General features: G+C 32.0%; 1 protein-coding gene across 1 annotated transcript in view; it reads left to right on the top strand.

Annotated features, from left to right (window-relative positions):
* The first annotated feature begins 8076 nt into the window (after positions 1-8076).
* LOC107017022 (ubiquitin carboxyl-terminal hydrolase 16) overlaps positions 8077-14375 on the top strand; it is a 19669-nt gene continuing 13370 nt past the window's right edge. The window contains 8 exon segments of the mRNA XM_015217310.2: positions 8077-8773; positions 11197-12181; positions 12183-12656; positions 12747-12832; positions 13702-13787; positions 13898-14060; positions 14153-14273; positions 14363-14369. Coding sequence (XP_015072796.1) covers positions 8373-8773; positions 11197-12181; positions 12183-12656; positions 12747-12832; positions 13702-13787; positions 13898-14060; positions 14153-14273; positions 14363-14369 — 2323 coding nt within the window. The 5' untranslated portion in view covers positions 8077-8372.

The following is a 14375-nucleotide window of genomic DNA, read 5'->3' as shown; positions in this document are numbered from 1 at the left end:
TTGTATAATTCGTAATTGTATAATTTGCTGGCCTTTTTCGCTGCAATATTTGTATAAAATTTGCATTTGTATAAAATTGAATTTAAGTAAAATGTTTGTAAATTGTATAATTAAGTGTATAGCACGAAGATATATGTTTTTGCTTGTGTATATACAATTTTCTCTCGCTTTATACAAAACAAAAACACAATATACACTTTTGTTGTATAAAGCGAGAGAGGCGAGTAGAGGGAGAGTGACGAGTGAGAATGGGAGAGTGGCAGCGAGAGTTTTGGGAAAGAGGCGACTGACAAACTTTGGCAAACGTTTGCTATGGGGCACAATTAAATCAAACAATAGCTACTCCATTTATTTTAAGTTATTAATTTGCAATTATATACAATTATCCCTTCTTTTTTTGATATCTACTATTCAAGATACACAAGACAGTTTAATTTTATTAATTCAAATTCGTACCGGATAAGTTTTTCGAAATAAGTAAGTTTTTGAATATGAGGTATGTACAAACACCTTTTGCAAGCAAAGAGAAAATGAAAGAAGTAACATATTCTCTAGGATCAAGAATCCAACCCCAATAAAATAAAAGTTGTCTCTTTCTTTGATGTATTATACGACAATGTCTCTTAAGCACATCTTCACCACAAAGCAACATACACATGCACTTTAATGCAAACCTAGTACTATGTTCAACCGCAATATTGCAGTCTGACTAAATTTAAATTCGTACATTTCAAAAGTCATTTTCAGAAGAGACGNTGTATAATTTGTATTTATATATGTATAAGAGAGGCAAAAGGAGAGCGGCTACACATAAACAGAGGTTCTAAGTGATAATAAAATTCAAACTATAACTATGTTAACTAATTAACTAATATATATTTATTTATCCACGTAATTTCCCTGAAAAATAATAGAGTTCCATATTCATTTGGACTGTTGTAACCTCAATATGGGTTTCTTCTTTCAGTGTCAAGAGGGCTCTTTTAGCCCAAAACGTTTTAGCACCAGCCCAATCTCTGTCTCTTAACAATTCTTTTTTAGGCAACTTTCACATATAGCAAACAAAAAAATTCATATTTATATACTATAGCAAAGTTTACATAATTGCGCTCCATAGCAAACATATAATTGTATAATTCGCTATACATATACAATTGTATAATTCGCTGGCCTAAATTGTATAATTCATTGGCCTCGCTATACATATACAATTGTATGATTCGCTGGCCTAAATTGTATAATTCGCTGGCCTATTTCACTGCAATTGTATAATTCGCTGGCCTATTTCGCTGTAATATGTGTATAAAATTTGCTTTGCATACAATTGAATTGAAGTAAAATGTTTGTATATTGTATAATTATAAGTGTATAGGAAGAAGATATATGTTTTTCTCTCGCTTTATACAAAAACAGAGACACAATTTATACATTTCTGTTGTATAAAGCGAGAGAAAATTGTATTTCAATGCAATTGTATAATTCGTAATTGTATAATTTGCTGGCCTTTTTCGCTGCAATATTTGTATAAAATTTGCATTTGTATAAAATTGAATTTAAGTAAAATGTTTGTAAATTGTATAATTAAGTGTATAGCACGAAGATATATGTTTTTGCTTGTGTATATACAATTTTCTCTCGCTTTATACAAAACAAAAACACAATATACACTTTTGTTGTATAAAGCGAGAGAGGCGAGTAGAGGGAGAGTGACGAGTGAGAATGGGAGAGTGGCAGCGAGAGTTTTGGGAAAGAGGCGACTGACAAACTTTGGCAAACGTTTGCTATGGGGCACAATTAAATCAAACAATAGCTACTCCATTTATTTTAAGTTATTAATTTGCAATTATATACAATTATCCCTTCTTTTTTTGATATCTACTATTCAAGATACACAAGACAGTTTAATTTTATTAATTCAAATTCGTACCGGATAAGTTTTTCGAAATAAGTAAGTTTTTGAATATGAGGTATGTACAAACACCTTTTGCAAGCAAAGAGAAAATGAAAGAAGTAACATATTCTCTAGGATCAAGAATCCAACCCCAATAAAATAAAAGTTGTCTCTTTCTTTGATGTATTATACGACAATGTCTCTTAAGCACATCTTCACCACAAAGCAACATACACATGCACTTTAATGCAAACCTAGTACTATGTTCAACCGCAATATTGCAGTCTGACTAAATTTAAATTCGTACATTTCAAAAGTCATTTTCAGAAGAGACGCTTTCAATAAATTTTTACTTAAACTCGAAATTTTATTACCATCTGACTAAATTTGAATTCGTACATTTCAAGAGTCATTTCCAAAAACAACGCTTTTAATAAATTTTTACTTAAACTCGAAATTTTAATTAATGATAGAAAAATGTTGATAAACCAATCCTCTCACAATCCATATTGATGTTGAATTCTTTTGATTAATAAATTTGTTTGTTTCAACTTTCAATCCAAGCCCATTGGTTTCAAAACCAAGGTAGTTTTTCCATGTACTACCATCAAACTTTCATCTATATTTACAAACAGTTTGAATATCACAAAGTTCAATTTGTGTTTATTCCAACTCCACATTTTTTTAATCCACAAGATAAAATTTTGAATTATTATACTTTAGAAACATAAATTATGTAATCAATTGTCACATCAGTCGGCACAAATGTGACGTTTATGATAAAGTTTTAGTTATGGTCAGCACTATTATCAAGCTACAACTTTTAAAAAATCATAAAAACGAAATAATTTCACGCCTAAAACGATTGATTTATTAGTACTTCTTTATTCTCAATCAAACATTACTGAATCAATCAAGCCTTGGATATAGAAAACCTTTAAAATGTACTTCAAATTCAATTTTAAATTTTATGAGACTTTAATACGAATATCGATTACTAAATAAAAGACAGAGATAACAACACGTCAAATTTGGAATTTCTAATAGAAAGAATAATAGACAAACTTTATTAAAAGTCTTTGTGTACATATTCAATGCAAAGACCTATAGAAGCAAAGCATGTTTAATTTTGCCTTTCTTCTATGAGTAATCTTCTTCTATGTATTATAAGTAATTTCTTTTTCTCATCAATGTGTTAGGTATATTCCTTCTTCAAGCCAACTTTTTGTGGGTTATGTTTGTGAGCACAATATATACACAATAAACTATGTACTATTAATAATAATTAATAACAAGAAAGACAATGAACAATTTGGTGTGTGGGAGTTGCATGCAACTTGCAACCACAACAAGCATGGATTGTGACACATCTAAGATCTTTTTTTTAAAAAAAAAAATATGTCTGGATCAGCTTGCGTACATCGTCTCAAATTAGTTTTACGAAGTATTCGTTATCTTCCACCGATACAATGTATAAGTAACTCACCATCCATTAAGATTTGAATAGCTAGATGGAGAAAAATCGCCTAGTGTTTTTATTTCTGCTAAAATTAAACCTAAAATGAATTAAGCCTCGTAATTTTCAAACATGCATTTCATTAATCACTATATCACGACTTATTTCCATTACTTATTTGAGGAGAAAAACATGTGTTACACTTGTTAATTGAGGTCTAAGATATATTTGGTAGGTGTATTAAAAGTATTAAGATTTGAAATTAATGAATATATTTGGTAATATTTTTTATTTTAAGGACAATTATGTACTTGAAAGTTGAAACATATTGTTTACTTAACTTATAGATTCGCTTGCCCACTCTATAATTAATTTTAAATATTTGGATTAAAGGAGACTCATAGTAACATGCTTGTGAGAATCAAAATAATGTAATTTGAATTAATTACCCACTAATTAATTCTCACTCTCTAACCTACTCAATTATGAGATCTAAGAAGCATTTGATATGGAGCAAAATATTTTCTTGAAAAATTCGTGATTTTTTAAGTTTATTTTTAGTAATTTATAAGTAAACAAGTAGTATTATTTCGAAATATTTGTATATAATTTAGAAATGCTACGAGGGTGGTAATGTGCTGGGGAGTTAGGGAGGTCGGATGAGCCCCTTCATAAGAAATTATCGTATTATTTATATACAATTAGAACTATTTTTTATGAATATATAGTAAAGTTTGAACCCTTTCAGCTAGTTCGTGTGTTCTATTTTTTAATATTTCAAACTTTTTTTTTTAGTGAAAATCCTGATTTCGCCCACTGAATTGAAGGCGTTGGGATGGAAATTAAAGAGACGATGACATTGAAATGTCACTTGTAAAACTCGTTTTTCCTATTTTCATTTTCTAATTTTTTTTTTTTTAAAAAAAAAACTTGTCTTTCAAAAACAAATATCCTCCAATAATATATTGACTAACCATATATAGAAAGGAAAATTATTTTCTTCAATTTTATGAAATTTCAGTTTTGTTGCAAATGAAAGAAAAATCTTTAGCAATATACCACTTAATAATTAACCACATAGCAAAAATGATAAAATAAATATTTCTATTTTACAATTTTTAAATATACATGCTTGTGCTGTACATAGATACTTTTCTTAAATTGATTGAGTAATAGTACAAATTAAAATTTTAACATATTATCAAAAATTATTCTTGATACTGACCCCCACTATCTCTTTTTTTCTTTTATAAAAAAAGTAATTTAATAAGTATATATATGTATGCCACTTCAATATTTTGAAGAGTTATTTTATTATATGGTCCTAAATTTGAAGAGCTATTTTATTATATGGTCCTAATTATGAAGAGCTAGTTATTATTTTGGCTAATAACATTATTGAAAAGTTCATGAAATTGACCCTCTGCCCAATTTTCTCCCCCTTTGATGGGATAATATATATACCACCTCAATGTTTTGAAAAGCTAGTTATATATTGTGGTGATAATAACATTTTTCCTCTTATATTCTAAAAAATTATATGGATCGTTTTCGTTTTTTAATGTTTTAATTTAAAAGATATATAAAATTATTTAATAAAGGTGTAAATTAAGTGGACGCTAAATATATGTTAGATTATTCAAACATTTCATTAAAAATTGTAATGCAGTAAGATAGAGTTTCTTCACTTTCACGTAAAATTTTGTATTCGCCCTGAAAATAGAGAAAGATCTTGATGAAAAACAATTTTTTTTTCTCTTATTCATATTCTCATACCTTCACTTTAAATGCTTAGTCAATCTCAATATTAATTCATTATTGAAATAATTTGAATATAAAATATTTTTTGCCAATAGTTTTATTGTATAGATTTACAATGTGTAGTTAAATAAAAAGGGATGAAATGATTTTACTTCAATTTGTTTAATTCAAGGATTGACCAACATGTTATTTATAATTAATAAATATAGATTTCTTATTTTATAGGTTTTAGATTGTTGCGTAAATTCAGATATCAAACAATAAATATGGATAATAACATAGTCAATACAATTTTATATGTAAAGTTTAAAAATAATAAAATATATACAGATGTTATCCTATCTTCGAGATAGATCTGAATTATTGATATCGATCACTAAAATTATGTATACCACTCATAAAATGGACCAATAGAAAGGTGATTGTATATTCCATTTTGATTGGCCATGGTGTCATTTTTATGAATCAATTCAACTTTGAAAATTCACAAATTAACAGTATTTTGAGTGATAATTAGCCAATAAATAAAAGTCATGGCTATCATCATCTAAAATTTGGAAGGACAAAACCTATTGCTTGTCATTTGGTTTATGTTATTTTTACACAAACTCAACAATTTTTCTTTTCTTAAATATATTTTTTTTAACCATTTCCCAATATCTTTTTTATTTTTTTTTAGAAAAGAGAATGGTGATATTCAGAATTAAATTTAAGCAAATTTTTAATTTTATTTTTTTTAAAATTGAACTTATTATATATTTAAAATATCATATATAATTACATAATCCGAAATTAATCGACTTCCAAATTTTAATATTGTTATAATTCTAGTTGGATGGTTTCTTGACGAGAAGCAGATTCTGAATTTAAAATTTATCTGGACCACAACTTTTTTTTTTGTTTATTAGGTTTTTGATAGATTATTTATACATTTTCTTTGTTAGAAAAATACTAAAAAGTTGATTATGATAAAAAAAAAAAATAGCTAACAAACTATATAATTAAAGAATATCTTGGAATCAATTTTATTTCGACCCAATTAGAATGTAAATTATTGGTGGAATTTCATGTAGTCACTTTCAAACACATGTATTCATAACTGAAAATAAAAACTTCACAGAAGACAACTCATATTATAGGCAAGAAACTAAGATATTTTTTTGACAGGCTCAAAAATATTTTTGAACTAGGCATTATATATATCCCGCATGTGGATGTGTGCAAATCGATCCATTTCGCCTTCGATCTTATTTCTCTTGTATACAAAACTATTTTGTTTTATTAATTACCTGTGAGCTCAATAAAAAATAATACAATATCAGAAGAGAAAAAAAGAGAGAATTGTTTTTAATTAGCGTGAGACTAATTTGGTCCGCCACATAAGACAAAATAATAACAAACACACAAGAATTTTATACTTTTTGTATCAAAACAAAAGGACAAGAAAATAAATATTCAAACAATTCTTCAAAAAACCATTATAAAATTCGGATTTATGTTACTAAATTAAAAAGGGATGTTAAAAGAATATGAATATTAAAATTTTATTTGTAGTAAATAATGTTCACAAATTGGTGAGTAATCCATCATATTCAATTGTCGGTGGCACACGTACTACTAATTGTCATAACTAAATACTAATATATTCAACTTTCAAAGTCTTTATTATAGTCCAATGTTTTTGTAGAAACAAAATCTTAATAGAATATTAATAGAAAAAAAATAATGAAACACTAAGTTAAAGATTTATTTTCAATTTTGTTGTGCTCAACAAACTTTTCGATGTATTTAAATATATCTCTCCTTTTTAATTATTCAATAAATATTTTTATTCTATTTAAATCGAAGATTCAAATAATATATTTTTGTATCAATAATATAAAACTTTTGAATGATCATTTTAAGTGAATGTTCATTTCAAAAAAAATAATAAAAAATAAAATCTGGCTTCACAGATATAAAGATCAGTATTATCTTATCTTTTTTTTTTTAATCTTTGCTATTCTCTAAAAGATATAACATTGTAAAATGCTTGCTTTGATTAGTTATCTTCCATACCCTATTTGACATTACTACTTAGAAAAAAATCACCTTGTGTCGTTGTAAAACTAAATTTGTCAGAAAAATTAATGTTTTGATTTCGAAAAATAATGTAGCATGACAAATCAATTAAAATGTCTAACTTCATATATTGTATCATCACTAAATCGCTCTACATTCTTCCTCAAATTATCATTCCAAACCACCACAACCACATCATCCAATTATTTTAAAAAATAAAAGCGTGATATGGAGCTGATATGGCATACCAAGTTAACGTTATATTCAATTTAGCGTGTACCGTATCATCTTTTAAGAACATAAAACAATTTTTAATCATACGGGATAGAATTTAATGATATTTGAACAACAATGATTTCTTATACGATAATTCAAAAAAAAAAAAAACTATATCAATAAAGAACATGTCAAACTTTAACAAAGTACAAACAAAAATCGTTAAATAATTAAATCACATTAAAATCTTAAACATGGTCAAAATAATCGATAATTTATTGTGAAATATTTGTTTACTAATTCATCGAAAAGTTTATGGTAAACCATTAATGAAAGTGCTATCTTATAAATAGAAATAAAAAATATTTTGGTCTAACGTTAAATGGAAGTCGGCATTTTTTTAGAATCGTTAAACCCGGTTCAATGGTGAACAATCGGACCGGCTCATAGAATATTTTTTAGAATAATAAAAACCCGGTTCAGTCGGACCGGTTCAAAAAACTCCGGTCGGAATATTTAGATGAGCCAAGGGTTCACGTCTCTCGATGCCTGAGGACAAAAGGGACAAAATTCTTTTCCTCAACGATCAATTTTCTTATATAGTCCTCAAAGAATTAATATTTTATAGTTTAACCCCTATAATTATTCTTATTTTCACACAGTACGCCTATTATTTAGTTTCCTTTTTCAATTTTCCCCTAAACTTTCTCTTACTTGAAACTTTAAAAAAATCCCCTAAATTCTCGATCTAGGAAAAAAAAATTCTGTTTGGGTCAGAATCTTCTCTCTTCCAGTGACTTTATTGCACTTTCCTCTCTCGATTTCTTCACAATTTTGGTTGATTGAATTCTGTGTGCATGCAAAGTTTTGATCTTTGTGTGCTGGAGGATTTTCAACATCGTGATCGGTGGAGGGGTGGTAGAGCTCTATGAATTTGGAAGGATTAGGGTTTGGATGTGATCTATTGTTGTTTGTGGGTTTGTGTAAATGCTCGTGGGAGGGGATCTAGGGTTTCTCTCGAGCTTGGTGGTGGCGGCGTTTGTGGCGGTTTTTGGACCGGTGTTAGGTTTTGTGGTTAGACGGAAATGGAGGCGTTCGGTGGCCAGGAGGGAGGAGATCAAGAGGTTGTTGGTTTTGGCTTCGGAGGAGGCAGCTAGGGTTGAGCTACAAGCCGCTGAGGAGTATGGGTATGGTTATGGGTATAGGTATGAGTCGCTGAAGGATGATGATGAGGTGTTTGTTGAAACACCGGCATCATCAGCATCGCCGCCACCACCACCAACAAATTCAACATCATATTCTGGTTCACGGCAATTGCAGTACCAATGTGCGGTTTGCTCGTCTCCAACCTCTACTCGGTGCTCCCAATGTAAAGCAGTTCGCTACTGGTATGATTATTCATAAACTCAATCTCTCCTAGAAGTTTATATCTTACTTCTTATATGTTCCTTTTTTGCTGGAGTGTATGATGAAAGGCATGGTCTGTTGGTACACCTGTTTTCTAAGGAACTTAAATTAGCAATAGCCAGTATGGATAGTGAGGATTCATATAGCCTATCCAGCTAGCGTAAGGTTGAAGCTTTGCCTTTGTTGTTGTTTAGTTGAAACTAGATCATTGATAGACTTGCTGGGATTAGGTGTTGATTTTAGATGAACCATCTACTAAAAGTTGCAACCTTGTTGAAGGGGTTTTCAATTGCTTCATCCTTTTTTAGTTCTGGTAGTATCAAGAAGAAAAGAGGCATCTGATGAAAAAATACTGCAGTTGATGACATAGTTTCAGTTGTATAATTGGGCTGCTGTTCTTCTAATGAAGACTTTCTTCTGTCACACACTAGAATCAAATGGGAACGAATGAGCTGCTGATGGTATATGGTAATTGGTCACCATTTTGTGCCATCAATTAAAGCTCTTTTCTCTGTGACAGACTGCTGCTGAATTCTTACTTAGACAATACTAAGAGAGCGGCATTGCTGTTCATTCTGATTCATCATTATACATTAATAGTTAACTAGTACGGGCGAAATTTATGGTTTCCAAGAAATATATTCATTTTTTTGTTATGGATGAAAGAGTCATTGCTGATCTAGAGTTGAAAATATTTTTCTTTTAGATCTTTTGTTTCCTTCCTTCTCCTTATTATTAGATGAATTGCCACAAGAACCAACTTAAGATTGAAGATATCATTTGTGATTATCTTCATGCTACCTCATGAAATTTATTTGTATAGGCGAATTAATATATGTCAGTAGAGCAAAGCTTAAGCTAGGCTCATTGCAATTTGGAAGTAATGATCTCATTGACAGGTTTATTTATAAGAAGAATGTTGAGTTGAGTAAGCTGACTTTTAAAGATAAAAAAGGGCTGATAGATGTTTTCAAGACTTCTTACTAGTTTGATCAGCTTTTGCTACCCTTAAATGGTTTTTTCTCTAATCTCTTCCATGTGTACAATAAATTTGTGTCTTATTTTATGAAATGTAGTTACAACAGGTCAATTATTAAGGCTCATTCATATTGAGGGCTAGCCATTATTGTAGTTCCCCTTTTCAATGTATTGATCCAACTCTTCCAATAGTAGTGCTTACTGTAAGTTAGTTATGCTCCCACGTTCAAAATAAGTAGTAAGAGTGGAAATCTAAAGCACCTAATTCATGTTTAGGTTCTAACTTCATAAGTTGAAATATATACATCCCATTTAGGATGGATTTATGTAATTTTAATTTCTTTCAAATGATTATCAAATGCTAAAAGAATACATTCCGGGATGAGGATAGAGCGGACAAACATCATTCAAATTTGATTCATTTAATGGGTGTGGACTTTTTGCTTTTTTATGACAATGGAAACCCGCAGCCGTTACCCTTTGGGTGCGCACAGGGTAAAATCCCCGCTCCTATGCAATAGCTCGCAAACCACAGGGCAAGCATGGTACGATGAGCTCGACCCATAAGGCAAATCCCTTGCTTTCGCTGGCAAGGGGTTTCGAACTTGAGACCTCCAACACGGAAGTCCCAAGCTCAAACCAATGGGTGTGGACTTCTGAAATTAAATGTAAGGGGAGGTAAATAATGTTGCATTATTAGTTTAGAAGTGCTTCAAACAGTTGTAATTGCAGCTCAATATGGATGAAACTGAGGTGAAAGTGTTTCTACTGAATCTGGAAGGAGGAGGTATGAGATGTGGTGTTCAGCTCTTACCATGTGTTGCATAGACCTTTTGCTTGATGAATTATTATTATGGTCTGAAGACTTTTTTTCTTTTATAACATAAGTCTTGTTGTATCCTGGCATTTATATCCGTATTTTAGTAGTCCTAAGCGCCTGAGTCTAACAAGATTTTCCGGTGTTCTTTCTCAAACATCTTAACTTCATCTTTGTATTGTATGCCTTTTGTTTCCTTTCCTTCATCAGATTATTGCTGTGCTGCGTTAATCATTGGAGAAAGCTTCATGTTGGATAGTCCTGCATTATTTTTTCTTCCTTTGTCTGTTTGATTGACTTCTTTTTGGGTGGGGTTGTGGAGGAAGATATTGTTTTGATAGTTGAGAAGACAATTTTTGGATTAGCATTTATGTTGATGCTAATGACGGTGTTTACAGCTTTGCTCTTACTTAAATGGTTTCGAGAAATAAATTTGTCGAAAGAGTTTATGCTGACATTTCTTGCATTATTAGTACTATACACTCAGTATACCACTTGTATATTAGGTGTCTTATCTCTTATTTGATAGCTATCAACTTTAATTTTCTTGAAGCTCTAAAACACTCATATCTACAGCTCTAATATTCCTATATTTTGTACTCATGTCAGCTCTGGCAAATGTCAAATCCTTCATTGGAGACAAGGTCACAAGGATGAATGCCGTCCAGTTAGCAACTTGGATCACCTCAATGATGCTGAGGCAAAATCTCATCTGAAGGCGTATAAGCAGGAACCCGATGGAAGTCATCTTAAGAGCACCGAGGTTGAAGGGAGACGTTCTTCAGAATCAGGCACTGCTTCCCCAGAGGAAGCTGCACTTTTGAGATCCAAATACTTTGCAACATCTGATGGAAAGCATGAAACAGGTGGACAGAGTCTGACAGATTCAAAATGTCTCAATTTGAACTCCAGTTTCGTGCTTCATTCATCTTCATGTGAACATTTGGACCTCTCTACTTCAAGTGGATCTTCTGTTGATCATTCTGCATCTGATTCAAATGACTCTGATGCTTCTGACAGTCATAGGTCTGCTGTTAATGATACAGTTAAGATTCAGACTAATCATTCCAAGGTAGAAAGATTTAAGCCATCCTACACAGAGCAACCCCAACTGGTACAAACTGCAGATAATGATTCCACGTCTGGAAAATATAATCACACCAAGCCTAGCATTCATGGGGACACGCAGTCTAAATATTGGACTTCAAGTTCAGGTACCGATGACTCCAGTGAATCTTCATTGACAGCGCCATCTACACCCTCATCTAGTTTTTGGGAAGGACCAGTTCCTTATACTAGATCTAGGATTGGTTCACTTGATGGTATTGCAGATCCTCCTTCCAAAGATGCTTGTGACATCAAAATTTCAGACTCTCAATCAACTTCATGTCACCCCCCTGAATTTGCTATACCTCTTATACCTGAGGCAGGCGAACAAGGATCGAACTCAAAAAAGAATCTGGAAAATCCAACTCCAATTATAGTGGAAGTGCCGAAACCAGTCAATCGAGTTGAATCAAGAATTGAAATTAAAGACCAGAAAGAAAGTAGTAGGTCATCAGCTTCGCGGTCTGTAACTTCGGATCAGCTTCNCTGTAACTTCGGATCAGCTTGATGTGCATGGCTCCCGTGATAAATGCACATTGACCTCTGAGGAAGGTAGATACTCCTCATCTAGGGCTTCTGCTAATATAAAGAAGCATGATGGGTTGAAAGTTAGTAGCTTGCGATCCTCAAGCCCCAACGAGTCATATCGTGGCGTTGAAGGCTCTGCCAGTGCTCTACAATTGCCAAAAGAAAGACAAAAAGGATCTTCTCCTGCCAAAATTGCTGATAATATCTCTTCTAACAATGTGAGGCATGATATCCAAAATGTGAAGTTACCAAAGATCGATGGCACTCAAGTGGCCAGTGCCTGTTCGGCAGAGTCTAGTGTTCCATTACCAAATGCAAAGAATGGCTTGAAGTCATCTGTTTTAAAAGTTGTTGATCAGCTCAGGAGTTCAAAGCTGACACGACTTAATTCTCTAGGGGACGAGTGTGATGTAAATGGAAGACATGGCAACAAGGTATGCATTACTTAAGCTTATCTCTGATTTTCGCCTGTCATGCACGGAAGATTATAGAACACTGTATTCATCAGATGTGTTTCTTTTCAGGCTCTATTTCCATATGAAAGTTTTGTGAAGCTTCATAACTGGAAGAATGAATTGCGGCCATTTGGCCTTGTAAATTGTGGTAACAGGTATGTGGCATGAGATTTAGCTAGTTTTGGATGAATTGTGCCTCGTATAACTTCTTATCCACGTGTTCGAATTTTTTTCGTAACATTCTGATTTCAAGTAATTATATCACTTTATTGAAGTCTCTGAACATGCATTCCCTTTTTAGGAGTAAAAGTTTCTCAGTCATTGGTTGTTCAGTCTACCAAGAAATTTGGTTGATTACTGTGAGGTTCAAAATATATGAGAAACACTTTGCATGATTCATGATGATTGACAGAGTGACGTTCAAGAGCCTTTTTCTGCTGAGATCATTATTGCATAAATTTATGAAGTAAAGTGGACTCCTGTACTCAAGAATTTGTGAAAAGATATTATATCACCGTGGGGGAGTTTAAAATGAGTAATGTTAACCATTCCATTATTCACACAAATCCTTCAATGACTTATCGGCTGCCTTGCTTGAGGAATAGTTTCACATCTGTTGATTTCAACATAAGTTTACTATTCATTTCATACGAAGGATGTTGTGGGCCAAAATATACCTGGAATTTATGATGTTTTATGCCCTCCTTAAACACAAAGATTGATTGGCTTCAATGAAAATAACATTGTGAAAAGACAAAGGAATCAGATATTAATTGACTACTTTAAGAGGCTTTAGTCAAGATTTAATGGCCGAATATTCAGATTTCTTGCTGTCCTATTTTCCTATATTTTGCTGCCCAGTTAATGTCTCAACTTGAAGATGGAAATTCTAAATCTATTGTTGTTTATTTGGCTATTCCCTTGTGTAAGCAATTCTGATACTTGCTGGGTGGTGAGATACTCATCAAAATCTCAAATATATGTGTATTTCTTCATGCCTGATTTTTTCTGCCATGTGCTGCAGCTGCTACGCTAATGCTGTCCTTCAGTGCCTGGCATTTACACCACCACTTACTTCATATTTTCTTCAAGGGCTCCACTCAAAGACATGTATGTCCACTTCTGTTTGTTAGGTTTATTTTTAAAAAAAACTCATCATTCTCAGACCCCAGAACGAAATTAAAGTCACCAGTTTTCCTCTCTTTATATGCTGCTATCAGGTGAAAAGAAAGAGTGGTGCTTCACATGCGAATTTGAAAGTCTAGTTCTAAAAGCAAAAGATGGGAACTCTCCCCTATCTCCTAGTAGTATAATTTCCCATCTCGAAAGCATCGGGAGCAATCTTGGTAATGGTAGAGAAGAAGACGCTCATGAATTTCTTAGGTATATTTTCTGAATCTGTGGAGCCTGTAGATGTGCAAGTATCTCTTGAAGTTCTAAGTTAGTTGTTTATGTCTGTTTTCCTAACTCAACAGGTATGTTATCGACACAATGCAATCCATTTGCTTGAAGGGAGCTGGGGTTACTGCACCTGGCTCTTTTGAAGAAGAAACGAGTCTTATTGGGCTTACATTTGGGGGCTATCTCCGTTCAAAGGTAACTATTGACTTTTAATAGTTGTTAAATGTAAGCTTTATATTTCTTGAAAAAACTTCTGTACTGATTTCTGAAAATTCAACTGGAAGATTGAGTGCATGA

The sequence above is a fragment of the Solanum pennellii genome, chromosome 4, assembly GCF_001406875.1.
Source record: "Solanum pennellii chromosome 4, SPENNV200".
Classification (NCBI taxonomy): domain Eukaryota; kingdom Viridiplantae; phylum Streptophyta; class Magnoliopsida; order Solanales; family Solanaceae; genus Solanum; species Solanum pennellii.
This window is presented reverse-complemented; position numbering and strand designations above follow the sequence as displayed.